This window comes from Passer domesticus, chromosome 2, assembly GCF_036417665.1.
Source record: "Passer domesticus isolate bPasDom1 chromosome 2, bPasDom1.hap1, whole genome shotgun sequence".
NCBI lineage: Eukaryota > Metazoa > Chordata > Aves > Passeriformes > Passeridae > Passer > Passer domesticus.
The window spans coordinates 109,140,918-109,165,932 of NC_087475.1; the positions used below are offsets into that span (position 1 = coordinate 109,140,918).

The 25,015-nt window shown below is 41.9% G+C and overlaps 2 protein-coding genes and 1 long non-coding RNA gene across 20 annotated transcripts in view; 2 read left to right on the top strand and 1 right to left on the bottom strand.

The window, feature by feature from the left end:
• The window catches only part of MYH15 (myosin heavy chain 15), a 46,372-nt gene extending 35,699 nt beyond the window's left edge, over window positions 1-10,673 (top strand). For all 9 annotated transcript variants that reach the window (XM_064410575.1, XM_064410578.1, XM_064410582.1 and 6 more), the window contains 9 exons: window positions 687-802; window positions 3,342-3,534; window positions 4,212-4,415; window positions 5,426-5,551; window positions 5,947-6,117; window positions 6,619-6,723; window positions 7,989-8,084; window positions 8,601-8,738; window positions 10,518-10,673. In XM_064410575.1, coding sequence (XP_064266645.1) covers window positions 687-802; window positions 3,342-3,534; window positions 4,212-4,415; window positions 5,426-5,551; window positions 5,947-6,117; window positions 6,619-6,723; window positions 7,989-8,084; window positions 8,601-8,738; window positions 10,518-10,535 — 1,167 coding nt within the window. In that variant the 3' untranslated portion in view covers window positions 10,536-10,673. The remainder of the gene's footprint in view (window positions 1-686; window positions 803-3,341; window positions 3,535-4,211; window positions 4,416-5,425; window positions 5,552-5,946; window positions 6,118-6,618; window positions 6,724-7,988; window positions 8,085-8,600; window positions 8,739-10,517) is intronic.
• A 1,769-nt stretch (window positions 10,674-12,442) lies between these two features.
• HHLA2 (HHLA2 member of B7 family) lies at window positions 12,443-24,978 on the bottom strand. Of its 10 annotated transcripts, none has more exons than XM_064410594.1 (7): window positions 24,791-24,918; window positions 20,963-21,056; window positions 19,550-19,870; window positions 18,837-19,097; window positions 16,753-17,043; window positions 14,667-14,758; window positions 12,443-13,775 (listed from the first exon to the last, which is right to left on the bottom strand). In XM_064410594.1, exons 2-7 carry the CDS (start codon window positions 21,024-21,026, stop codon window positions 13,749-13,751), a joined length of 1,056 nt encoding a protein of 351 aa, XP_064266664.1. In that variant the 5' UTR covers window positions 21,027-21,056; window positions 24,791-24,918; the 3' UTR covers window positions 12,443-13,748. The 10 variants fall into 10 exon arrangements, 9 of the variants coding, with proteins under 9 accessions (XP_064266664.1, XP_064266658.1, XP_064266665.1 ...); XR_010356846.1 differs by lacking the exon at window positions 12,443-13,775 and adding an exon at window positions 15,300-15,437 and having other exon boundaries at window positions 24,791-24,927; XM_064410588.1 differs by lacking the exon at window positions 12,443-13,775 and adding an exon at window positions 15,357-15,448 and having other exon boundaries at window positions 24,861-24,978.
• Window positions 19,723-23,193, top strand: LOC135294826 (uncharacterized). The gene is made up of 2 exons (XR_010356848.1): window positions 19,723-19,893; window positions 20,952-23,193. It is a non-coding gene; the product is annotated as an uncharacterized LOC135294826 (long non-coding RNA).
• Window positions 24,979-25,015: the final 37 nt, after the last annotated feature.

Here is a 25,015-nt window from a genome sequence, read left to right on the forward strand (position 1 = left end):
TTATTTCTTTATGGGCTGTTAACTACTGCTTAGTTCTTCACTTCTATACATGAGAGAAATGTGGGAATAAAGACAGGAACAAATCACTCCAGTTTCACAGACTTGTCTTCATGTTAATTGGAAAGAACAAACAGAGTTTTTGCATTTTGTCATACAGAGCTGATCTCTGTTATTTCTTTCCTTGAAGTCATCTTGCCTAATAAGATTATGTAATTGGGAAGTTTCCATCACTTTGTGATTTGGAGGGATTTTTGTGAGTGGGAGGGGATGAATGTGTGGATGCCTTCACTCTCCCAACAGCAATCTTGTTTTAGCTTATCCCTGTCCCTTACAAGCCTGTGAATTTCCAGAGGGTGTCTGTACAGAGGTGTGGAGCAGGGAACATCTGTTGATGTCAAAACTATGCAGGTCAGGCTGGAGGTGTTAGGGTGTTGTTTGGGTGTTTTTTTGTGAGGACTGTGGACTGTTTGACAATTTGTCCTCTGAGGAGCTTGCTGCTCGGTTTTCCAGCTGTCAGGTTGCATTAAAAGGCAAATAAATGTGTTGTTTTGCCCTTGCCTAGAGAGAGGAGGAGGAAACAGGAAGAGAAGTGTGAAGGGATCATGTTTGTGCAGCTGTTTGTAGTTTGGGGGGGGGCGTGGGAAATCAATTCCTGGTTTGCAAGCTCTTGGTGTTTTCTATTTCAGGGAGCTTTGGAACATGAAGAAAGTAAGACCCTTCGTTTTCAGCTTGAACTTTCTCAGGTTAAAGCAGAGTTTGAAAGGAAACTGACAGAAAAGGAGGAAGAAATGGAAAATATAAGGTACTGTGCAGGAAGCAGCATGTTTCTTAAGGGAAAAGTCTGAAAAGACTGGGACTATTCTCAGAACCCAAGCCAGTTAAATGCACCACAGGTAGTTATGCCAGCACAGGCAGATAATGTCTGTACCAGAAACCAAGACAGCTCTGACTATCTGCCAAAGGCTAGCCCTGCCACATTTCCTTTGCTCAGTTCAAATATTCCTGTCAGATCAGTCTCTGACAGTGTACCATTAAACCCATCATGCATAACACGCTGCAGCTGTAAAAAAGCTGGCTGGCATAATCAATTCACAGCAGACCAGGGCCACTAACTCTGTATGTTGACAGTATGGAGGTAAAGAGGTCTAGAGAGCTGCCATCTCCTAATCCTGTGTGGGATGGCTGCCTCAGAAAGGGACCCCCAGGCAAAAATCAGCAGTACTTGCCTCAGTGGTGCTCAAACCCATGTCATCCGAGGGCATTTAGTTAATTTATGTAATTAAAGCTACACTGAGTGTGGGAGGATGTGAGGAGATTCTTGTTATGTGTACACCATTTGGATAAGCAGTGAGAATTGCAGATGTGCAGAAAGTGTGAATGGAAGAGGAGAGGAACTTGCTGGTAAGATGGATTGTTCTGGTTTGAAAGCAAAACTAGTGAGAGTCTCCAAGTCAGAAATACAATTTATTAGGAAAAGGGAAAAGAAAACCAAAATACATGCAATGATGCAAAAGAAAAATCACTGACAAAGTCAGAATACAACCTGACACCCTGTTGGTCAGGGTGCTGATAACAATCCAGTTGGATTGGTGGCTGCAGGCCTCCTGGAGTGGCAAATGTGGTTCTGTTGGAGCAGTGATCCTGTAGAAAGGGTGTAGTCTTCCTCTGAAAAATCCAGTGGAAAAACAGCTGTGCCCCTGGGAATTAAGTGGAAAGACTGACTGCTCTGTCCTAAAAACCCCAGATTATATCCAGGTGGGGATGCCTAGCTCCTCCCCCCTGCACAGAGCATCTCACAATGGGCTGATATCATTCTCTGAGTCATGTGGTGGGTCCATTAAACAGAAATAGCTACTGCAGGGAGTAATCACTGAGTCATGAGGCAAGACATTGATGGGCCCATTAACAGGAGATAAGGAAAAACCAACGCCTTTGCTGGTTTCCGCAGCTCTTGAGGATGGGAATGGAATATATCTTCAAATTGTAACCTAGGACATGGATAAATAGGAAAAAATAAAAAGCAATTAAGTGAGAGGAGGATGGTGTCTTTTGTCTCTCTCCTCCCACCCAGCAGAAAAGCAAGTCTAAAGAGTTATACCCTTAAGAGGAGGCCATGCTAGCCTATGTGTCTGTGCAGTTATTCAGCAAACTTCAGCCTTGAATTGGTCAGTGTTGTAATGTCATTAATTCAAGAATCATGTTATTGGTTATTGATAGGCTAAAGGATAGGGAAGGGGAAGTCCAAGGCCCACCCTGGCCAGCATACCCAGAGGGATTGATATGTTAATTGCTTCAAAACCAAGAATATTTTGTCCTGTTCACCTTCTGGTGTCCTGCAGATGTCTGGATTGCAGAGATCTCAGGACAAGCTGTGCTAATCAGTGCATTTTGCTTCAGCTTCACAATAAGTGTTCAGCAGAAATTGTGTTGATTTCTGGGAGTCTTGGGCACAGTTCAATATCTTGCTGAAGCAATAAAGCCCTCAAGTTTTATCTTGTTGACTTGGTGATTTCCCAGAACTCCTACACTTTCAGCAGAACTTGGCCAGCAGTGAAATCAATGTTTCCGTGTGTGTTATATTCTGTACTTTGAGTAACATTTTGGTTGTAAGAAAGCAAAACTTTCCTTGTAGGATTTCTGTTACAGAATCGAGAAAATTAGGCTGTTTGTATCTGCTTTGTCTTTAAATTAAGCTGCCTTTCCCAGGGGGACCAGGCTGTCAACTGGGTGGGTATAATGACTTCTAAATTTAGATGTCCATAACACAGATTTGTATGAATGAATCATTCCCCTTATAATTAGCACAAGAAAAGTTTTTCCAACATCTATTTTAAGACACAATAAATTGTAGCTTACTATAAAGAGCACCTAGAGCTTAGAACGTAGCCACCTACCTTCAGTTTGATTGATCCCCTTCACTAATGCCTTCAGCAAAAGGCTGAGATGTAAATCATTCCAGGAAATTATTCAGTAAATATTTTACGAAGTGACTGTTGGGCTGGAAGTGCTTCCTGTCAGGTTCAAATCCATACTTGCTCATGTTTACAAGAGCTCTGAGAGCACTCCTTGCACTAGTACTGACAAAGGAAGCCCAGAAGAAGGGTGTTAGAGGTGCTTACAGATCAGGAGTTAGCTGAGGGTGTGAAGCACACCAGCCAGTTAGACAGCAGTGAGGCACTGCAAACTATGCATGCTGTGTGTGAGTGCTACCTATGCCACTGGTTAGGAATACACTACTTTTGGAGGGGAGACACTTCAGAAAATGAAGCACTGCTGCAAGTACTTCTGTGTCCCTGAGCAGAGAGGAAAATCATTCCATTCACCCTTCATGTCCTTCTCAGGAGAAACCAGCAACGTGCCATAGACTCACTGCAGTCCACCCTGGATTCTGAAGCCCGCAGCAGAAACGAGGCCATCCGGCTTAAGAAGAAGATGGAAGGGGACCTCAATGAGATGGAAATCCAGCTCAGCCACGCTAACAGGCACGCTGCAGAAGCAACCAAGTCAGCACGAGTCTTGCAGACACAAATAAAGGTACTGGTGTCCCCCAAGCACCCAGCAGTACTCAGGGGCTGGGTTGCCTTAGCACAGACCAAACCAGCAGTGGTGATGGTAATTAAGAGACAAGCTACTCCCAACAATGTAAAGGGAAAGCCTTGGTGATCATGTCTGACATAAGAGAATACTGAAATGTGGATTTCTTCTCAGACATGCATACAAACCAGAAAAGATCCAGTCATAAAAACCTTGCTGGCTGCAGCCTCTTGAAGGGGCAGAAAGCTACAGCATGAGGAACTGAAAACCTGTGATTTTCTTGTGAGCTTGCAAGGCTTTTAAAAGAAGCAGAGACCAAGTGGGTTGTTTGGAGTACAGGGACTGTGTGTATATTCAGCTTTGTGGTTTGTGTCAACATTTGTAATAGCTTAAAAAAACCCCAAAAAAAGCGTTTCTTGCCAAGGCACCTCTTCTGTTGTCTCCTTTTCCAGAACCACCAGCTCTTGTAGATTGGAGAACACAGATTTTTTATTTTTTTTTCTCTGTTGCATCACATACCATAAAAGCTATTCAGCTCACAGTTTGGAAGTGAAATAAAAATATAATAAATTTTAAAAGCACTGAAATTCTTGAGGTTGATTCCAGGTAGCTGCTGCAATCTGTTTCTCTGATATAACGACAGAGGCTTGAAATGGGGTTGTGTTGCTTTATTTTAGGAGCTTCAGGTGCAGCTGGATGACTCAGGACATGTGAACGAAGATCTGAAGGAGCAGCTGGCAGTCTCTGACAGGAGAAACAATCTTCTCCAGTCAGAGCTGGATGAGCTGAGGGCTTTACTGGACCAGACTGAACGGGCAAGGAAGCTGGCAGAGCACGAACTGCTGGAAGCCACTGAACGTGTGAACCTGCTTCACAGTCAGGTTGGCTTTTTCTGTGCCCTCTCCCTCACTGGTTAACCTGAGCCTTCTCTGTTGATCACTGACACTGTTTGTCCATGGCCACCACAAGTCAGACACACCCTGGCATCCCTCCAGAGGAAAAATGCGGCAGAGGAGTTAAATCACTCTGGGGAGGTGCCACCTGACTCCAAGTTAGCTGGAACAGATGATTCATCCAACTGCTTTAAACAGCTTCCAGAAAAAAACACTGATGGAAAATAAAAAGAGTAAATTTGATTTCTTTCATTCTTCCCTGCAGTAAAACCAATTTCCTGCTTTAGTTGAGCCATGTCCTGGACAGTGAGCTGTTTCTCTGGAGAACAATGCTGCTTTTGTGATGTTACTCAGCAGTGTAACCCCAGGGCTGGGCTCTCATGACAGGAAGATGATGCAGGGCAGGAAACCACAGGAACCCACCTGCACCAAAGTGCCCTCTGTGCCTGCAGGTCTCCAGTGAGATCAGCCTTTGCGTGTTGTCCAGGTGGACACTGCCATTTCTAGGGTGCCATGGAGGGGCATGTCCTGACTTAACGGCATTTTTACTACAACCCAAAGCTTCTCTTCACCAAATGATAGTGACAAAGAAATGAAAATGTGCTACAGGCTGGCAATGTTTTGCAGTATTTTCTCCAGCCCATTGATGACATTGTTTTATTCACCTCAGTGGCTGATTAAGGATCATTAATTTACCAAAATAAACAACCTTATTAATTCTTTTATTTCAGCCTATTGCTTATTATTTTATCTAAATCAAAATCTTAATATTTACAGCTTTGAGAATATTTTTAATATTTCATCAGTTTGAAACTACCTATGCTAGTCAAGGCAGCCCTTACCACACACCTGGGTCTCCATTCCCAAATATTGCTCTGAGTAATTCAGAAGTGGCAAAAATCAGGAAGCCTTGGTGTGCTATGATATGTAGAGGAATTGTCTCTAATAATCACTTTTCTTCCTTTTCCACTATTCATTTGGGGAAAACTTAATAAAAGAACACAAGCCTGATCAATCAAAAGAAGAAGCTGGAGGGTGACATTTCCCAGATGCAGAATGAAGTGGAAGAATCTCTCCAGGAGTGCCGGAATGCAGAGGAAAAAGCCAAGAAAGCAATCACAGATGTAAGTAGTCTGGTTCCTTGCTTACTTCTTTTCATACCACAGCATCTAAGGACACTGTAGTGTAGTGAAGGTCACAGGCTTACTTGCAGGCAAGTAAACAAGAACCCCAGTGGTTCATAGGGATAGAGCACAGGGATAAATAAAACAAGAAAAAGGGAGAAGTGGAATCTTAAATAAAAGCATTAGAACAGAGAGGGGGAAAAAGGCCTCCAAGGTTTTTCTGTCCTTCCAGTTTCTCTCTCCAGGCAAGATATGCACACAGAAGGTATTCTGTGGAGCTTTGCCTACAGTGAATATCCAAATAAGGGATAGTTTAGGACTGATCTTCCACCATTTATTCTAAATCATAACCCAACAGCATACGGGATTTCCTGTAAAATGTGGTTGTTTTTCAGGCAGCAATGATGGCTGAGGAGCTCAAAAAGGAGCAGGATACTAGTGCTCATTTAGAGAGAATGAAGAAGAACATGGAGCAAACCATTAAAGACCTCCAGAAGCGACTGGATGAAGCAGAACAAATAGCTCTGAAAGGTGGCAAGAAGCAGATCCAAAAACTGGAATCCAGGGTAAGTTTGTGATCCAACTTCAGACCACTGCCTTCTACTTATAGAATTGGCACCAGACCAGTAGCCTAGTGCTGCCTGGTGAGTTCACAGAGGCAGAAGGGGTAGTATGGACACTTTCCTCTGTTTCACAAAATGCAGGTGAGCAGTTCTTGGAGGCATGCTTCCCCTTCATTATCCATCTATGAGCTGGTGACCAGCAGATAAACAAAGCCATTAATTAATAAAGAATTAAAAGCCCCAGCACCTAAAACCAGCAAAAGCGTCTCCCAACGCTTGCTTTGGTTAGACTTTTTTGGCCTTTGCACATGTCTGCACCATCATGTCTGCACGATGGTGCAGCTGGAATACTTTTATGAAAAAACAGAGTGGAAAGTTGACATTTCAATCTCTTCCTGAAATTTAACTCTATGGAGATACCTAGCATTTCTTGAACTGTGAACCAAACTATGTACTGCTTTACATTTTTGTAGCATAATGGCAAGGGTTTTTCCTTTTTTACAGGTTCGTGAGCTGGAGAATGAACTTGAGACTGAACTCCGTCGCAATTCGGATGCCCAAAAAGGAGCCCGCAAGTTTGAGAGACGCATAAAGGAGCTGACTTACCAGGTGTGCAGAAACCACCAGGCAACTGGCAAGACACATCATAAACAGCCTCAGGGTTATAGTGAAGGAGTATGGATGGCCTTAGTCAGAGCTTTCTGATTGCTGGAAGCTTTAGGCACAGGAGGAACATCTCCCTCTGGCTTCCATCGCAGAATGCTTTGGGTTGGAAGGGACCTTGGAGATCATCTCATTCCAATGCCCCTGCCATGTGCAGGGACGCCTTCCACTAGACCAGGCTGCTCAGAGCCCCATCCAACCTGGCCCTGAACACTTCCAGGCATGGAGCATCCACAGGTTCTCTGGGCAACCTGTGCCAGTGATCATCATCCTCTTGCCTGATTTCCTGTAACTAATGTTAGAAAGCCTCTGTTGCTGGGGTTTGGACATTTTTAGCACAGTATTAATATGGAATAGGCTTCAATGACTGTTTACAATGCAAGGGAAGAAAGAGCCCAGCTCCCCTTGAGCTGTGCTGCTGTTGCTAAAAGGAGCCAGAAGGACTCAGGTGGGCAGGGTATGCCCTGCTCAGTGCAGGGTTGCTGAGTCCCAGGGCTCTGTCACCTATTATTGAGCAGCAGGGTCCAGTCTTGAGCCTCCTGCAGGTTTGCTAACAGCTGCTCTTGCTGCTTGGCCTTCAAAAAAGGCCTGCAGCACAAAGCACTTATCCTTTTTCTTTGAACAGCATTAAGAAGATAAACCCATCCATCTGCCTTAGGAGATTATTTAGCCTCCTACCTGTTGTTTGACTTTTGTATGCAGAAGCTGAAGGTTGTTTTCTTTGAATACAGTGTGCGGGCAGAATTAGCTGGTTCCTCTGCTTATGAAGCATGACAGCTTAAACTAGGCTTTTTTTTTACCAGAAATGCCTACAAATCAAACTTCAAATTATGCAAATTACACAGTTCTAGGCTCACCCATATCTGCTTCAATATATAATGACATGCTTTAAATGACAAGCATGCTCCTCACCCCCGAGCAAGGAACTCTGCCTGTGTGTATCTGCATACCTCTAAAAGTGTATGCACATATTTCTTTATATACATTTATATTTACATATCTATACATGGGAAGGGTAGTCTCAGTTTTCACCCTCCTCACACATATCTTCAGTGATGATGTAGAAATTTTTTTCATGTGTACAGGACATGGCTAGTTTGTGCTTTGAGCTATAAATTTCTACAATATGTATGGCATCCATAATTATTGTATTGTGTAGATGCTTTAAGCCTTTTTACTCTATCAACCCAATTAATGGTGTTTTGATACAGTCAGAAGAAGATAAGAAGAATCTTGCCAGGATGCAGGATCTGATTGACAAGCTACAATTAAAAGTGAAAAGTTACAAGCACCAAGCAGAGGAAGCTGTAAGTAACTATCTGGGCCTTTTTACCTTTCAGAGATGTATTGTTCTAAACATATCCATATGTTTTATCCATAGAAACTTCTGGTACAAATACACATTTTATGTCCAGAAATAATTATTTTCATGTCTATATAAGCCCTGCACACAAAAGTGTATTTATATTATATATAAAGTAAAATATATAGCATATGTGTTGATTATATTTAAGAAAAAGTATTCCATTTTATCCTAAGTCTGCAGTATAATTTGCAAGAGAAGGGGAGGAAAGGAAAGAACAGCCCCTCAGCCCCTCCTAGCCCCTCAGAAGACATGGTGAGAGCCTCTCAGTTCACTTAACATGGAAAATGCCACTAGAAATATCAACTCTGTAAAAACAACAATCTTAGCTCTGCAGGAGGCAAGTGGTGCCCATACAGCTGTTACCTACTCACGCTGAGCACTTTCCATCCCACTTGAAATTAAAAGCTTTGTTTCATGTGGACAGGAGGAAATCAGCTGCGCTCTTTTTTCTCAACAGGAAGCTCAAGCCAATCTGTACCTCTCAAAGTACAGAAAACAGCAACATGATCTGGATGATGCTGAAGAAAGGGCTGAAATAGCTGAATCTCAAGTTAATAAGCTGAGGAGCAAGTCAAGAGACATTGGCATGAAAAAGGTATGGTCATACTGTATGGGGTAGATGTGAGCACTTAACACACAATAATGGATACTCTCTGTTACATCCCTGAAAGTAGTGTAGACTAGGAAAAATTATTGGGTTTCTACATTTGTTTTGTTTCACTCTGCCCTTTATTTTAATATTAAGATAACCCTGTAGGACAGCAATCTGACCCTTAGACAAAATATATTCTCTGTATTTTTGTTGTCGTTTAACCTCTGTTCTCAGCAGCAGAACTGGTGATTTGGTGGGTTTGGTTTGGGTTTTGGGGTTTCTTTTTGCAAAGGATATTAAAAGACTCCACCTTTTTCTCTCCCTGACGATGTAGATTTCTATGTATATAGTAGAGCCTGGGTATTACCACATTAGCAGATATTTTAACATTGCTCTTTCAATGAACTTGTATTGATTGGAAGAGCTGCATGAAAGAAAATATTGGTGATTAGTCACTTAGGTGCTGGGAAGTCATTAGTGATTAGAAATGTATTTGTGGTGTTTTTCACTTGAACTGAATGGTAGCAGAATAATGTTGGTGAAACTAGAAGGCACTTAAGGACTTAGTCTGGAACTGAAAGCAAACTTATCTATGGTTGCCTTGTGGCAAAAAAGAGTGAGGTTGTTACTTTTAGGAATGATAGAAAGAGGAGCTGGGTCATTGCTAAATCTATTTAATTTGCAAGTTTAATAAACTTCTATGCTTTACATCACATAGGTTTTATGGAGTTGATAGCGCCCAATCTAAGAAAGGGAAAAAAACCCTTTTACACTCTTAATTTCTGCTTTTGTGTTGGTCTAATGAAATCACCTTTGCCTGATATAAATTACTGCTGCTCCACCATCCACGGCAAAGACACATTAAAACTACCTGAATATCTGGTTTATCACACATTTATGTACAATGGAAGCAGTACTGTAATGGAACCACAAAAGATTTGAAGCTTTTAAGGATAAAAAATTTGTACAGATTTTTCTAAATTATTATACCCCTACCAAAAAAAAATCAAAACCAATAGAAATTAATTTAAAGATTCACAAAGCCATGGCATCACACAAATACTGAAATAGATACACCATGACAATAATTTATTTTTTAAAATACTGTTAAGGTTGCTGTTTATTTCCTGTACCTTACTGGTACCCTCTTTCTGCTTCAAACATGCAGAAATCACAGAAAAGTGGATGCCTGTTTTTGCTAGTCAGATGCTGTTTGCCAACACCAAGTGCAGCTCTGGCAATGGAGCAGAGTGTTGCAATGCCAAAAGACGAGCTCAGTGGTGCACACAGAGGTGGCAGTGCCACAAGAAGGGTCTAGTGGCAGCGACTGCAGGAGGTGCCAGGAAACACATTCAGGTGGAGACTACTGTCCCAAAAATCACAACATCTCCTTTGGGGAGAGAAGGGCACTGTAGAGACTACTTTAATCCTGTAGCTTTAGAAATACCTTGTCTACTGCTACCAGTACCCATTTTCTGGATACTTGGGGAGTGTGTGTCATTCAGTGCACTGCCATCTATTAAGAAAGGGTTGTAGAAGTTCTCTGCCATCAAAAGGATCTATATAATCTAGAACATGGACAGGATACCTGCACTGTTAGCTGGAATAAGATGGCAAATGTTGGCTAGACTGCTGCTAGTCTATTTCAGATACAGATTATTTCAGGTAATACCAGGGAACAGAAGCATTAGTGCAGCTTTTGCCACTTACTTGTGAACTTACATTAAAACCTCTTGACATGTCTCTTTTTAACAGTTGCATACTATCTCAATTGCCTTTCAGGTTCATGAAGAGGAGTAAAAAAGTCCAAGCTGACAAATATGAGAAAACACTTGACATAATCAGGCACAAATGAAAGCAGATGTAGAAAAAAAGAAGCACTTACAGAAATAAACATCAAGTGAAAATTCAAATAGACTGTACAGCATATGACATTCATTTATTTGTGTTTTTATTTTGCCAAGCCTTAGGGATCAATAGAAGATTACCTCTCGCCAACAGTCAACTTCATTATGTTGGAACAAATCCTAATTAGCAGATCTCTGACAAAATCAAAACTAAGGGCAAATCCAGTCATGCTGCACACCCTCACATATTTCATATGCAGACTGTTAAAGCAGCTGTCCTGGTTTATGAACAGTACTTCTCCCTTCACTCTCTCAAACCACACTGCCACTCTCTTGCTCCCCCTCTCCTTCCCCCTTCCCACTGCTGGAATGGAGTTGGGAGTTGAAAGCACAAAATGTGAAAAATCACGGGCTAAGAACAATTTCCTGGAAACAGCAATGAGATAAGAACATTAATAGTAACAGCAATGATAATAATTAAAAAAAAACTATACAAACGAGAAGGCGATGCACATGCAGAAATGCTCACCATGGACCCCTCCTTGAAGGAACCCCTTTTACCACACAGACAGTCCCTCTCCCCGCTCCCACACCCAATGAAGTGAGGTTCTGGTCATATCCCCTCATGGCTATTGCAAAAAAATCCCTGTTCCAGCTAGGACCAGGACAGCAGCACAGATTAAACCTGTGGAAGGGACAGCCCTTAAAGCTGGAAAAACCCCGCTTCCATTTGTCCTGCCTGTAGGACCCTGAGTTTTGGAGAAGAGAAAGTAAAGAGTTCCATATGAACAGTCAATTTATAAGCTTCCACTACCACCAGTTAAGGGACTTCTCTTTGCCAGCTGCAGGACAGGCACAGGAGATGGTGTCAAGGGACACCTCCCTGTGGCTCAGAAATAAAGAATTCTCTTCAATCTTTCTTGCCTTTAAACAGGGTTTAACACCAGCCAGAAAATGAAACTCCAAATAAGCCACTCCCCTCCCCCCCACCCCTTTCTGGTAAGAGAGAGACAGAAGCAGAGACTGTGGGTTGAGAGAATTTACTAAAAGCAAAGAGCAACAATGTAAATAATAAAAGTATACAAGAAGAGATGCTTTACCCACACAAACATGTTCACCACTTCAACTTAGTTCTATGTAGCTACTGGGACAAAGACAAGATGGCAGACACTCCCCATAGGTCATGTCCATGTGGTCCCCTGGGACAAGGACAAAATGGAAGCCATTCCAGTGCTGCTGGCTCCACGTGTTTTTCCAGACTAAGACAAGGTGGCAACCATTCCCACACACCATGTGGCCCCCAGGACAAAAGCAGGTGGGGGAGGCTCCCACTGCTAATGTTTCCTATCCCTAAGCCCAAGACAATGCAGAACAATGATGGATAAACCCCCAAAAGCTGGACCATGGCCCATTTTCCAGACCGCTGTGCTAGGCTGTGTTTGGCAGCATTCAGCTTCTCACACCTCAGTCTGCCACTGTTTTGTTCCCCACAGCTGCTCCCACTTGGACACTTCTCTGCTCCCCCACCACTGCCAGCCCAGCGCATTCTGTGGGGCTTGGACTTCCACTGTTGACAGCAGACATGGTCTTTAAAATAAAATACTAAACGAAATGAAAACCAGTAAGCTCTCTTCCCCTCACCCTGAAAAAAAAACAAACCCAAAAAACCCTCAAAATTTAGGGATTTCTTCTTCTCTGGAAACTTCTTTGTCCCTTTAGGAAATCCAATTTTGCATGTTGACTTGTCACAGGACAAATGGGTGCTTCACACAAGCCTTGCCTTAGCCTCAGATTTTTGGCAACAGCTTAAATTTAAGAAATCACTCTGGCCCGCAGGTTCTAAGGATGGCAGGTCAGGTCTATTTATAAAATGAGTTATTTATTGAACAGACAGGAGGTAACACATGAAAAGTCTTAACCCGAGTTAATTTTGACATATTATAAAACAAAAGAACTACCAGTACATTACACAAAACAGTGCATGATATCAACATACCTATATTAAAACTAGCAAAAAAAATAGCCTCCAGAGGAATAACCGCAAAACAGGCGTCCCTGCTCTAAGGAGAAACTCCACGTTTCCAGGAAAATGTGCAGAAGATTTCTGATTTGTCAAAATTTGATGTAGCTTATATAGTTTGTAAAGGCAGGTTCTGTCAGTCAGAATTCCAGTTTGTCTTTACAGATGATAATCCCATGGTGCCAAATAACTCACTACAAGGCAGCTCTGTCTGGTTTTGGGGGAGTCAGTGCTGGGGACAGCACTCCTGGGATGCCATGGGAAGATTCCTACGTGTAACTCATGGTGAGAGAGTGGCTCACTTTCCCATGATCCCTCACTCCCACAAGCAAATGATCATGTGTCAGTCATCCCCACTTTCTAGAAAGTTCTGTATCCTCAGCTTTGTTATTGGTCTCCCCAGCTCTTGTCACTGCTTCTTATTGGTGTGTTCTACATTACACCATCCCAACTCCTCCCCTGTCCTACCTTCGCATTGGCTGAATTGTACCCTGACCCCTCCTATTCCTCCCCACTTTATATATGTTGTATCCACCTCCACTGACGGGGCTGGGGGTGTTGCCTGTCAGGTGCAGTGTGATCAGCTCCTAGTTCACTGTGCCTGATTCCCTCACCAGCAGTTGTCACCCTACTTCTTTCCCACCTCCTCCTTCCATCACCTGATCCTTCCTGCCTCTCTCCACGACATCTGTACCCTTGGATTCTCCTCCAATAAACTCTGGTGAGCTGTCATACAGCGAGCACTCCTGTCTCTCATTGGTGAGGACACATTATTACTACATTTGGGCACGGGCAGAAGGTTGGCTGTGGGAGCTGGACACAGTGTCCGGGGAAACCCGTTCGGATTTGCAGACACCCCGTCAGGACTGGCCTGGGTAACCCGCATGGTTAGAGTTAACTCACCAGTTAAAAAGCAACAGATAAGCTCATGTGGGGGGTGAGATGCCCTGCTCCATGACTTTTCACATACAAGTGTCCATTGACTTTTCTTCCTCCCCATTTGTCCATTAGTGTTGCTCAGAAAATCACATTTCCATGTGGCTCTTACTGTAACTCAAAGAGGGAGGTGGAAGAACTCTTTGTTCATCATCAGTGTCAGCAGTATCTGTGTGCAGAGAGCTGTTTTCTTCCTGTATGTCAAGGTGTTCATATGACTCCTCTCTTCCTTTTTTTCTAGACAAAATAAAAATACTTATAAGAACTACTGATGTGTAAAATTAATCCCCTAGTGGGGGAACAAGAACAAGACAGACTCAGCATAAAGATAAGTCAGCATTTTCCATTTTAGATTTATCTGAGTAAAATAAGCATCCATACAACAGTGCAGAAACATTAATGGTTTTTCCATCTAGTCCTCCATCAATGTAACCAGAGCTGAATTAACCTGTCAACTGTTCCACTTCAGCTGATTATGATGTTTGACAGCCCAACATGTCCCAAGATAACTTAATCTTGCTTAAATTGTTTAGACAACTGCATCTCAAAGTATATTATAATGTCTAAAGCATGTTACAACTGTTTAATAAGCAGCATGCAAGTGAATCTCTGTGTAGGGAAAAAAATTAAAAAAGACTGAGGCATAATATTTCAGAGTTTTCTTTCTCATGTATTTTTGCTGTACCTCATGGTACCCATAAAATGTCTCCTGAAGCTTACTAAATACAGACTGTGACAAAATCTTCAAACATTCAAGGCCTGGATTTAGGTACTTCCCTTCAATTTGACTTGGGGGTCCATTTTGAGAAGGTGGTCAGTGGGTTTCAATCTCCCACTGCCAGAATTACCTTTCCCCACTTACTGCTCAGTTCTTTTGACTTTACTGCTGGTGCCCCTTGTCCAGACAGTCTGTTCACCTTGGGATTGCCTTCCTTTCTGTTTTTCTTTAAAACAGAAGATCAGCCTAGCAAACCATGCTAACAACACAGTTGTTTAATCACAACTGTCTAGCTACAGCTACTGATTACCAATTTTTTTGAAGTTCCAAAGTTTGGCTAAAACCCTTATTCAAATCTTGAGGGGCTTGGTATCAACTTAAAAAATAAGTACTCTAATGATTGTACATACCTTGAGATAGCAAAGTACCGCTGCTATTGCCACTGCTATTGCCACTGCAACAAGTACTGCCCACACACTTTTCCCAGTGTTACCTGAATTTTCTTTAAAAATACAAGTACAAAAAACAAGTGCTTATTGTTCAATGAATATATCAAAGCTATGATTTTTTTCTTATTTATAATCTAAAAGGTATGATTTAGGGAGAAAGAAACATTGAAAGAAAACTGAGACACGGACAACAATGTTCAAGTTACTTGACTCATACTGTAAGATTTTGAAGTGATACTTTACTGACGTGTGAATAGCTGAAAGCAGATTATTATATTTAGTTGTGTTGATAGCAAATTCCATGTGTGGTCACGGGACAGGATTTGACAATTTCTTAATACAAGTCCCATTTAAAACCAATCAACTGCCCAGTGTGCTGGGCACATGTCTCCAGGTATGGTGCTCAGTGCCATCAGCACTACTGATTTACAGCAGAGCAGTTCTGTAAATGTTATCCAGCCTGGATCATAAATTTCATGACTCCTGCTGCAAAATCTTTGCAACTTTAATCTGAAACATTGCACAGCTTTATAGTGCAACCACGCAATCCAGGTGAGATGAGTGATAACCATGGATTCCACAGGAGATTAAAGCCTAGGAGAAACCTCTGCACAGCACCAAACTGTCAGAAGAACTGTATGGCTCTTCTACCTCAGGTTGTCTTTCCCCTGTTGTGTCTTGTCCAAAGAATTTGAAAAATTCTACACTCCTCTGGAAACTTCCTATGGATGTCTGGAAAACAGCTAAAAATAAGAACTGCTAAAACAGAGCATTTAATCTAGTCATTGCCTTTAGCTTGACTTTGTAACCACATGCAGACCTATGTTTACATCTTGTAAATACCTTTAGAAGAGCAGCTTTAAGCTGCAACCCTTCCTTAAGCCAGAGAGATGACTGTAAATCTCTTTTTTCCCCTCAAAAGCTTTCTTCCAGTGGCCCTTGGAAGTCCTTCTGATGGCTCAGCAGCTGCTGTGCTATGGCTGCTATGCATCGTGGATAGCCCATTCCCTGCTGTCTCCAGCCACTTATCTGCTTTCAGGCTGTGCTGAAAGCCACAAAGCTGCTCATCTGTAGTTATTATTACTTATTCTACCCCTTTTTCTGTTATGTTGTCTCTATTTTTCATGTCTTACAGGCTCGCTTTAAGTTCTCTTCTTTGTTTAGAAGAGCTGCCCTCTATCAGTTCTCAATCTTTTCAGTGATTGTATGTAATTGTGTGAAATGTCTGTGTGCTACTGTTGTATGTGCTACTGACAACGAAATAACTGCAAGTAAGATTTCACAGCTGGGAATTTACTATAGCTCATAAAAACACAGACATGTATTTAAACTTATATATCCCCAGGTCTAAAAAATGCCTGCTGCGTAAAATTAAAGCTTTGAAAATAACAACTGTGTTCTAAACAAGCTTTCTTCTGCAGCCAAACTTATACCACAAGCTTTGGGCTTCCCATTATCTCTCTGCTACATTTAAAGCTATGTTTGCTGTCAGCAGAGCATTTAGGACAGAATTCTGAGAGCCCTGCTGTGTCCTCAGCTATGAGAGCAGTTGGTGGCAACTGAAGGCTGTTTTTGTAACCATTGCCACAATAAGCTGCTGACTGAAAAAAAAAAAACAAACTTCTAGTCTTTAAATAAACACATTTGGTAACTCTTTTTTTCCCCTGAGCAAACAAAAATAAAATATGTTTCTCTTCCACCCAACTGCACTAATCACACCAAATGACACTAAAGTAAGTGCATGTTGCATCAGTGTACTGAGAGCTGGCAAACAGCCATCCCTGCTGTCCCACTGCATCCTCACCCAATTCATGTAATGAAGGCTGAAGACATTCACAGAGAAAAGCATCTTCCAGTGGAGCCCATGTCCCCCCTCAAGGGGTGTATTCTGAATTCTAGAGCTGTTTCCATGACTAGTTTTTAACTCATTCTCGTAGTATTGATTCTTTTTATGTAATGATTATTTTTGAGATTTCTGACTGACTCTTCGGCTGTGCATTGTCCTAACTGGTCCTCATCCTCCGAAATGGAAAGAGAGGCAACTTACCGACATGCAAAGTTGTCACAGCAAGTTTTGTGTAGAGAGGTGTTGAAACATTACACAGATATTCTCCACTGTCATCTGCAGTAAGATGATCCAGCCTCAGTGAAAAGTCATTTTTGTTAATCTGGACTTGAGGCTGGTAAGAGTGAAATGTGCCATTGAAGGAGGCCAGGACTGAGGTCACTCCATTTCTGTCTAATCTCCAGACAACACTGAAACCACCAGTGCTTGCAGGGTCATGGCCGTGTTCACAAGGAATTATGGTGCTCTCTCCTTCCGTCTTAGTCAGGTGGTCTGAAACACATAAAGAGCTCTCTGCACTTTTTTTTGAAAATACTGTGAAGGTTATTTTGACATTTTGTGATTTTTTTTCAAGGTTTGATACTACCATGAACAAATACAAAAGCATATTTCACTACTTTGATATTGCATTCTAATATAAAAGTATGTTTCTAGAAGCATCTGAAGATTTAAAAAACACACGTATCTTACACTAAAAAATCTAACTGACATTGGCAATATTTATGAATATCCTTTTTTAAAAAATTTGACTATTTTTCCTCTAATTGAGGGGCTCATTAATAGAAGTGAGTCAGTCTAGTCTAGGTTACTGTGTAAAACAGCAGGAAATTCTTCATGCTGGGAGCAGAGTGAAAATGGAACTGATCAGATAACTGCACATCTGAAGCAAAAAGATAAAACACATAATTTAACTAAAAGAATATAAAGATGGTATGTAGTTAGAAATAACTTTCAGTTATGGTGAACTTAAGTACTTTACTTGTCCATGTTGAACATTTAACAACTAATAAATAGCTTTAAAAAATACAGGAAAGGGAAGGAGAAGGCAGGTAAATGGAATTAACAACTAATATATAAAATACTAATATAAGAGAAATTAACATCATAGCACAACTATGGATTTGACAGCAGGGATTTGACAGGAGTGGTGGCTGGCAGTCAGCTAGAGAGGAACATAATAGATTATTTTGACATGGTATAACTACACTTGATTTCTGTGTGTGGGGGTTTAATGAACAAAGGTGTAGGGCTGAAAAATCATGAAGACAAAAAACCCAGAATTGTACCCCACACTGCAATTATAGAAAAAAGAGAAGAGCAGTTTGTTTTCAAAATATTCTGCTGAGGGGTTAGATGGATGCAGGGAAATGCAGCTACATCTGTAAAGGAATGTACCTTTTTCTCTTGTGGACCAGGCATAGATAACAAAGAGACACAGTGCACTTGGTAGCTACTATGATGGCATGCTTGAAACCTTCCATATTGTAAACTATTCCATATAAATTAAAAACTGCGCTCTTATTCTGGATCTTATGCAGTAGGTTAGGAACTGAGAGTGTCTGGATACACTTTAGGGGGTAATCAGGATGATGGAAGCATCCATGCACATCGCACAAGAGAACTGCTCTTGCATTGGTCTTCCTTCAATTAAAAGTATTTCCTAAGGGAGAGGTTGAAAACCCCCATTTATCTACTCGAACTGAATTTCCAATGAAATTTAGGAGAAAGACAAAGCAGAGCTGAAATTTCATAGTCCTGCTTTTCCTTAACTAAAGAAAATTAGCTGCTGTTCACTAAAATGCAAACTGTTTGCTGCTCTCCATTCCCACACACCCCAGCACTCGGACTGGTACTTAAGGATGCATGTGAGGAGAAGTACAATGAAAGGATCAAACAGATTCTATGCAGCTAGAACAGCAGGCAAACTTTCACCTCCCTCACAGAACCCACATATTCTCTAAGGTTTCCATGTATTTTGTCCAATGGGCAGAATTCTTTTATTGATAGAGGGTAAAGTTTGTTTATTAGGCACCTCTTAAAATGTGAAACTGACACAGAAAAGATGTTAAGAATAAAGGTAACTTACAGAAGGGTGAGCTAGCCCCTCTCATTCCTACTTCTTGGAAGCAACTTGTAATCCTAACAAATGCATTTCAAAGAGAAAGGTATATCCTTTTCTACTGTCCCACATCCATGATGCCCCATTGCAGAAAGACTGTATTTCGTTTGACTCTGAAGCCAGCTGTGAAATTCAGTAACAATGGTGAAAGAGATTTCATTCCTACCTTGCATCTTCCATTCAGCGGCCCACACTTCATGATCCAAATGAATACGACAGTAGTAAGTATCTGTCACATTTATAATGTCCTTGTCACTTCTAAGAGAATAGAGAGCTCCATTCCTAGTTTCCTCCCGATCTGTCTCTTGGATGGATATACTGCCCTGTACCCAAGATATAGTTGGTGCTGGATAAGTGAGAAAAGCATAGCACTTCAGTCTCCTTTCTGTGTTTGTCTTCTGGTATTCCAGTGCATAAGAAGAAGGAGCTGTAGATGAAAAAATAATTTAAAAAAATAAATCCTCCCACTTACAAAATGGTTTTTAACTTGAAGTGATTACTCTTTTGAAATACCATTGGGGAGAATGAATATAGCCAAGAACAAAACTTCATCTGTGTTTGATTTCAGAAGAAACCACAGCTACTTACAAGGCCAAGATTTGTACTGTTCTGAGAAGCCACATTATGTGTACCACATAATTAACCCTTAGAGATCAGGGTGCAGTAGATCATGAAAACAAGTGCTGCACTAAAATTTTCAAATCCTTGTTGCAATATTTCACCAGAGGAAAAGAAAACCTGCTGAATAACACCATCAGGCCCAAAAGGTGCTCTGCTGGGTTGGAGGATTTTGGTTCCATGGCAGAAACAACAAGGAAATCTATTGGTGCCATTCCATTTGTGGTGGTGTGATCCAAGGGTTTTTGATGCCTTACTGACCTTTTACACGTAGCTGCACTTCCACTTCCGTTCGATATTGTGCTGTTCCCACGTAGCAGGTGTAAGAGCCCTCATCAGTCATGGTCAGGTTACTAATTTTCAAGGAGGCATTTCCACTAGGAATGTTCTCATGGAAAAGGTGTGTTCTGAGTCTGTAATGTGGATCTTGCTCTTCCAGATGATCCTTCTGCTGGTAGTAACTGTGCACATTTCTGTTCTCTTTGCTCCAGTGAATTACTTCATCTTGCCCAGGTGGGAAACGACAAGGGAGGATGCAATCCTCAGAAAACAGCCCTGTTACTTCTTCCTGTTCCGTAAAACCTAAAGCCCATAAGTACAAATAAGTAAGTTTAATCCAGTCTACAAGTGTATTTCTTCACCTCTTTATCCCTGACAAAAACATGCTCTTGCAGGTGTGCCAACATCTCTTTCATGACTTTTCTGTCACATGAGTCTCTTGGGACAGCAAGGGTGTCCATTCAGTTTAATCAGGATTGTAACACAGAGCTCTGCTCTTTGAACTTCTAATCAGTTAACATAGGAATTCCAAGTAAGCACCAACATACTCAAATCAGCACACTGCCACCTTACCACCTGAGCTTCAAATGTGCTTCCACACCTTGATCACTTATTGTCCACCTAAGACTTCAAAAGCCTTTTGAGCTGCAGCTTCCTATGTGTTCAAACATTCGCAATGCCCCATGTTACCAACCACCACCACACAGTGCCAAACAGTTGCACCATCACAGGGAAGAAAGACATGGCTCTGCAACTGGTGGGAAGGACAGAACTTCTTGAAAAAGCTTTGCCACCACAGACAGGATGAGGAAGCTCTGTCTCAGCCCTTTGAGATAATTGAGGTGTGCATTCCACAAATTGACAGAAGTGGTAACATCTAATTTCTGTCAACATTTAAGTTAGGCCTTGCTAGCATGCAAGAACAATTTAAAATTAATCTTTAAAAAACTGGCTGCATTGACTTAGCATCATCATGTTGACTTCTTGGCCAAGGTCAGACAACCTGTTAAGCTGGTAGTGAGTGCCCAGGGGCAGCTGCCTTCTCAGACATTCTGCTGCTGTCTCTAGCTCATCTGGCAGAACAATCCAAATGACTTTTCCTTAGTCTTCTCAATGCAAAGTCAGCCAATTTGATGCAAATAATCTTCTGTCTGAACTGAAAAGCACTGCCTGCTGAGCCAGTGGGACAGAAATATTGGCAGGTAACAAGTCTGGGGGCTCAATGGCCACAGCCATCCATGCAGCAAGCTGACAAGCAGTCTTTGGCTTCAGAGGTGTTTTACATTACCCAAAATTGATTTTTTATCATTAATAAGCAGTGTTTGAATTCAATAACTCTTCTTAATAAAAATTAAAAATAATGGTCTTCTTTATTGTTTTTCAGCTCCAACCTACCCCAAAGTGTAGCACTGATGTGAAATAAGCAGATCATGACAGCGGGTATGTTCTGTCCTTTCATTTCTTCACTGGTTCGCAGATTCAGGTCAAACTGGCAAAATAAAAGCAGGGCAGAAAATCTGTTTAAATGCAGATAAAAGACATGTCCATATAAAATTTTCTTTCTACAGCCTGCTAAGAACTACAGGCCTTTGTATCATGTGTTTTGTTTGCAACAGACTTGGTCCAGATTTTTGACATTAAAGTCATTCATTATGTGATCCTACGCATTACATAATAGTGGAGCCCACTCATTACCTTTTAGCCCCTTGCAGATTTATGCTTTATTTTCAATAAATAGAAAGTGTTTACTATCAGTGTTGTTGCAGGGCTAGGGAATATTAATCTTCTTCATTCCTGAACAGGACCCCAAAGAAAACTGGTCAAGTAAAATTTACAAAAGTATGTACGATGTCCCTTGTCAAGCCTGATTTTCTTTACTTTTTAAAATATTTTTCTGATTACTGCAACATTTGACTTTCTGGGGTGGGAAATTTAATTGCATTTGCAAATACTGCAGATACAGAGAATTTTTCACACTTTTTATACTTTCAAAAATGTGTGCATGGAAATCTAGGATAGGAATGCAAAGGAGGAGGAGACTCATTGTATCTTTTGTTTTGTCAGACAGCAATGAACTGGAACTTCTCATGCGTAACAGAAAAAGAATAACCTTACTGTAACTATTACCTGAGTGGAGGAAAAATGCAGTCTTATCCTAAAATACAGCATACCCCAGTGGAGAAATTACCTCATGACTCAAGTAACTTGAAAAAACTTTAATGGCTTTTCCCTAGTCCTTTTTTTCTCCCCAAAAGGCAGCTATAGGTACCATTTCTAACTGGCTTAGCCAGGCTTGCTAGCCAGACCTTTTAGTATTATGAATAATTTTGACTGGTGTCTGAGACTGTGTTTGTGGTGGACGTGAATCTTAAATCCCAAAGATTTTTGAGTATTATTTCTTTTGAAAAGGCAGCATGCTTGTTTTATGTATTCTCACTATTCTTTTAGGAGAAAAAACCTGAACAAAACAAAAAAAGAACAGGCATCAAAACATTAAATCTGACACAGAACTAGATGTAATGGTAAAATAAACATTTGATAAATAATTTTGTTCCATGTAAGCAACAATTGCCAGTATCTACCTTCTTTACCCCTTGCATTGTCAAGTGGGGCACATAATGTTTTACTGGATTTTTTGCTTATTTACCTATCACTTCCAACTTGATCAACAAAATATACTGTGCTTGATGTTTGAATTTCAGAAACTGTAATCAATGCTATATTTCCCTTAGTGAGGGATCTGCCATGTTTAATGACATGTCACCTGGCAGTGATGCTCTGACAGTAACATGGTTCCAGTGGTACCTCTGTGATGCCTTTGGGGGCTGCATGGACAGTGCACACTGCCTCCCACCTTCTAGCTGTGCCCCATAACCCTGCTCCAAAATACAACAGCTACAACTACTTAACTGAATTCATGTTCAGCACAAACTATAGCTTTGGGTCTTCCCATTAGAGAAAAAGGTATGCTGGTCTGTAGAAAAATCTGAGGAGTGTAGATTCTGGCCAGTCTTTTCAGCAAGTTCTGGGGTCTTACAGGAATAAGGTGTGTGTATGCTGATAATTAGATTCACACTGCAAAATACTGAACAAACATGCAACAAACAAACAACACCTGTTTGTCACAGTGGCACTACCAAGAAGTCATGCCCTAAGGCTTTGTAGTGAAACATCCATATGAAATAATGTGCACAAGTAGAATTAAGTTCACTGTAGTCACGTTGGTTACTGATGCTCTAGTTTTCAGAATTATTTCACACAGAATCACCACAGGTTCAACTGGAAAGCAGCTCAGCCAGGGTTTCTGAGAAGCAAGGCAAGGTGCTAAAAGGCATCTCCAAAGACATACTGAACAGCTCAAATAATGGTAGGGGGAATGATGCATTTCCTTGGCCACTACAGGAAAAGAACACATGCTTTCTCTTTCGTCTGTTAATCAGTGACCAAGTATGCAAATATTTCCTCCTTTTTGAGCTCTGCAGTCAAGCTGAAATCTGACCAGAGCACTCCTGCAGTAAACAGCCATCGGGAGTGGTGGCTGCTCAGTGTACTTTGTGACCTCATTGAGAGCAGATATATTGAAATATCCTCCTTTCAAATAAATTTTATTTATTTCTTAGTGCAAAGGATTGTGATTTATTCCTTTTCAATGCAACTTGACAACAACACATTTCAAACGTGCACACGCTTACCAGGACTGGGAAATACCAGAAGATTTTAATTTTTACCAACAAGCAAACAAGAAAAACAAACATGTAAAACTCTCAAAAAGACACGTCAATCACATACTGCTAAAATCTCCTGCCACAAGGCTACCAGCTTTCTAGCATTCCCTCACTGAGTCTTCAGAGGATTTCCCACAGTAAAACAGAGAAACCATTCTCTGCCTCCCTACAATGAAACCCTTACAACTTAAATGTTAACTCCATACTTCATACTTGTTGATAAATGGAAGAAAATTTTCCACAGTCTCTCTTGCTGTTGATGTTTGCCTCTCTCCAGCTGCACTCTGATCCACCCACACGGCTCAGTAGTAAGCTAACATACAAGTTAGTGCCAAAGAAAAAACTTTTAACCATTTCTTTTGCCTGGCAAACCCAAAGTTCCTGCAAGCTGTGAGAGGAAATGAGTGAGCAGTAGGAGGCTTACAGCAGTCACGATGCCACTCCTAACGCGACTGCCACAATTCTCTAAAGGGACAGAGTGCAGGAATCTGGCACCGGGACAGAGGTCACAGCCCTGAGGGCTCAGGAGAGAAAGAACGTGAACTAAAAGTACTCATGACACTCTTCTCAAAAAGCTGGGCACCTGAAACAACAGGCCTAGGGTTGCCTGCAGGGTTAGGTAATTATTTTTGAGAAATATTTTAACAGTGACTTATTCTCCCTGAACAATTCAAGACTTGTCTGTGCCATCTGGTTTATTTTCGAAAAATATTTTAACAGTGACTTAATCTCTCTGGACAATTCAAGACTTGTCTGTGCCATCTGGTTCCCAGCAGAAAGAAACGACTGAAGTATTTTCGGGAAGAGGGCTTACAACAAAACCCAACCAAAATGAAGGAAGAATTGGCAAGAAGGGGTGTGTCCCCTCAAAAGCTCTGCCTGGTGCTGGGAGTAGACAGGTGAGGTGTATCTTGTATTCACAGAGACATTTCAGTTGGAAAAGAACTCTGAGACCATCAAGTCCAACCTCTGACTGATGAACTTCTCAACTAGATCACGGCATTAAGCGAGACGTCCCGTCGTTTCTTGAACATTTTCAGGGATGGTGACGTACCTGGGCAGCTCATTGCAATGCTCGAAAACCCCTTCAGTGGGGAAATTCCTCCCAATATCCAATCTAAACGTGCCCTGACACACCTTGAGGGTACGTCCTCTTGTCCTGTTACTAGTTAACTGGGAGAACAGGCCGATCCCCACCTGGCTACAACTTCCTTAAAGGAAGTTGTAAAGACTGGTAAGGTCTTACCTGAGCGGCTCCTCATGGGAACTGCCCTTCACACCCTTCACCAGCGCCGTCTCCCTTCTCTGGGCACGCTCCAGCACCTCGAAGTCTGTCCGGCAGTGAGGTGTCCAGAGCTGGACACAGCACTCGAGGCGCTTCACCAGCGCCAAGCGCATTCCCGGAGCTTTCCCACCCGCTGCCTTCCCCACCCCGCTCCAGGGCACGTCCAGCCGGCACCCGCGGCTAGTGCCACAGCTCCTGGCTGCCCGCACTCACTTTTCCGCACCTCCGGCTGCAGAGCGCCGCACCTCAGCCCGTGAGCCTACCGCCGCCGCCCGCTCCGCACCTGCCGCGAGCGAGGCGCTCCGACGTCTGTCTTCGGGAAGGGAGGAAAACTTGGAAGTTGGCCGGCTCCCCTCAAGCGCTGAAAGGTGAAAACTCCGCTCGGCGCGGGTTGGCTCTGCGGCCTCGTGAGCACCGCCCTGAGCGCTCGGCGGCGCT

Coding starts and splice junctions, on each gene's coding strand:
- HHLA2 (XM_064410588.1), bottom strand. CDS start 21,026: ATGAAAGGACAGAACATACCCGCTGTCATGATCTGCTTATTTCACATC. Junction 19,098..19,549: donor AGTGCAGCTACGTGTAAAAG/GTCAGTAAGGCA, acceptor TTTCATCTACAG/CTCCTTCTTCTTATGCACTG. Junction 17,044..18,836: donor CGCTGAATGGAAGATGCAAG/GTAGGAATGAAA, acceptor TATGTGTTTCAG/ACCACCTGACTAAGACGGAA.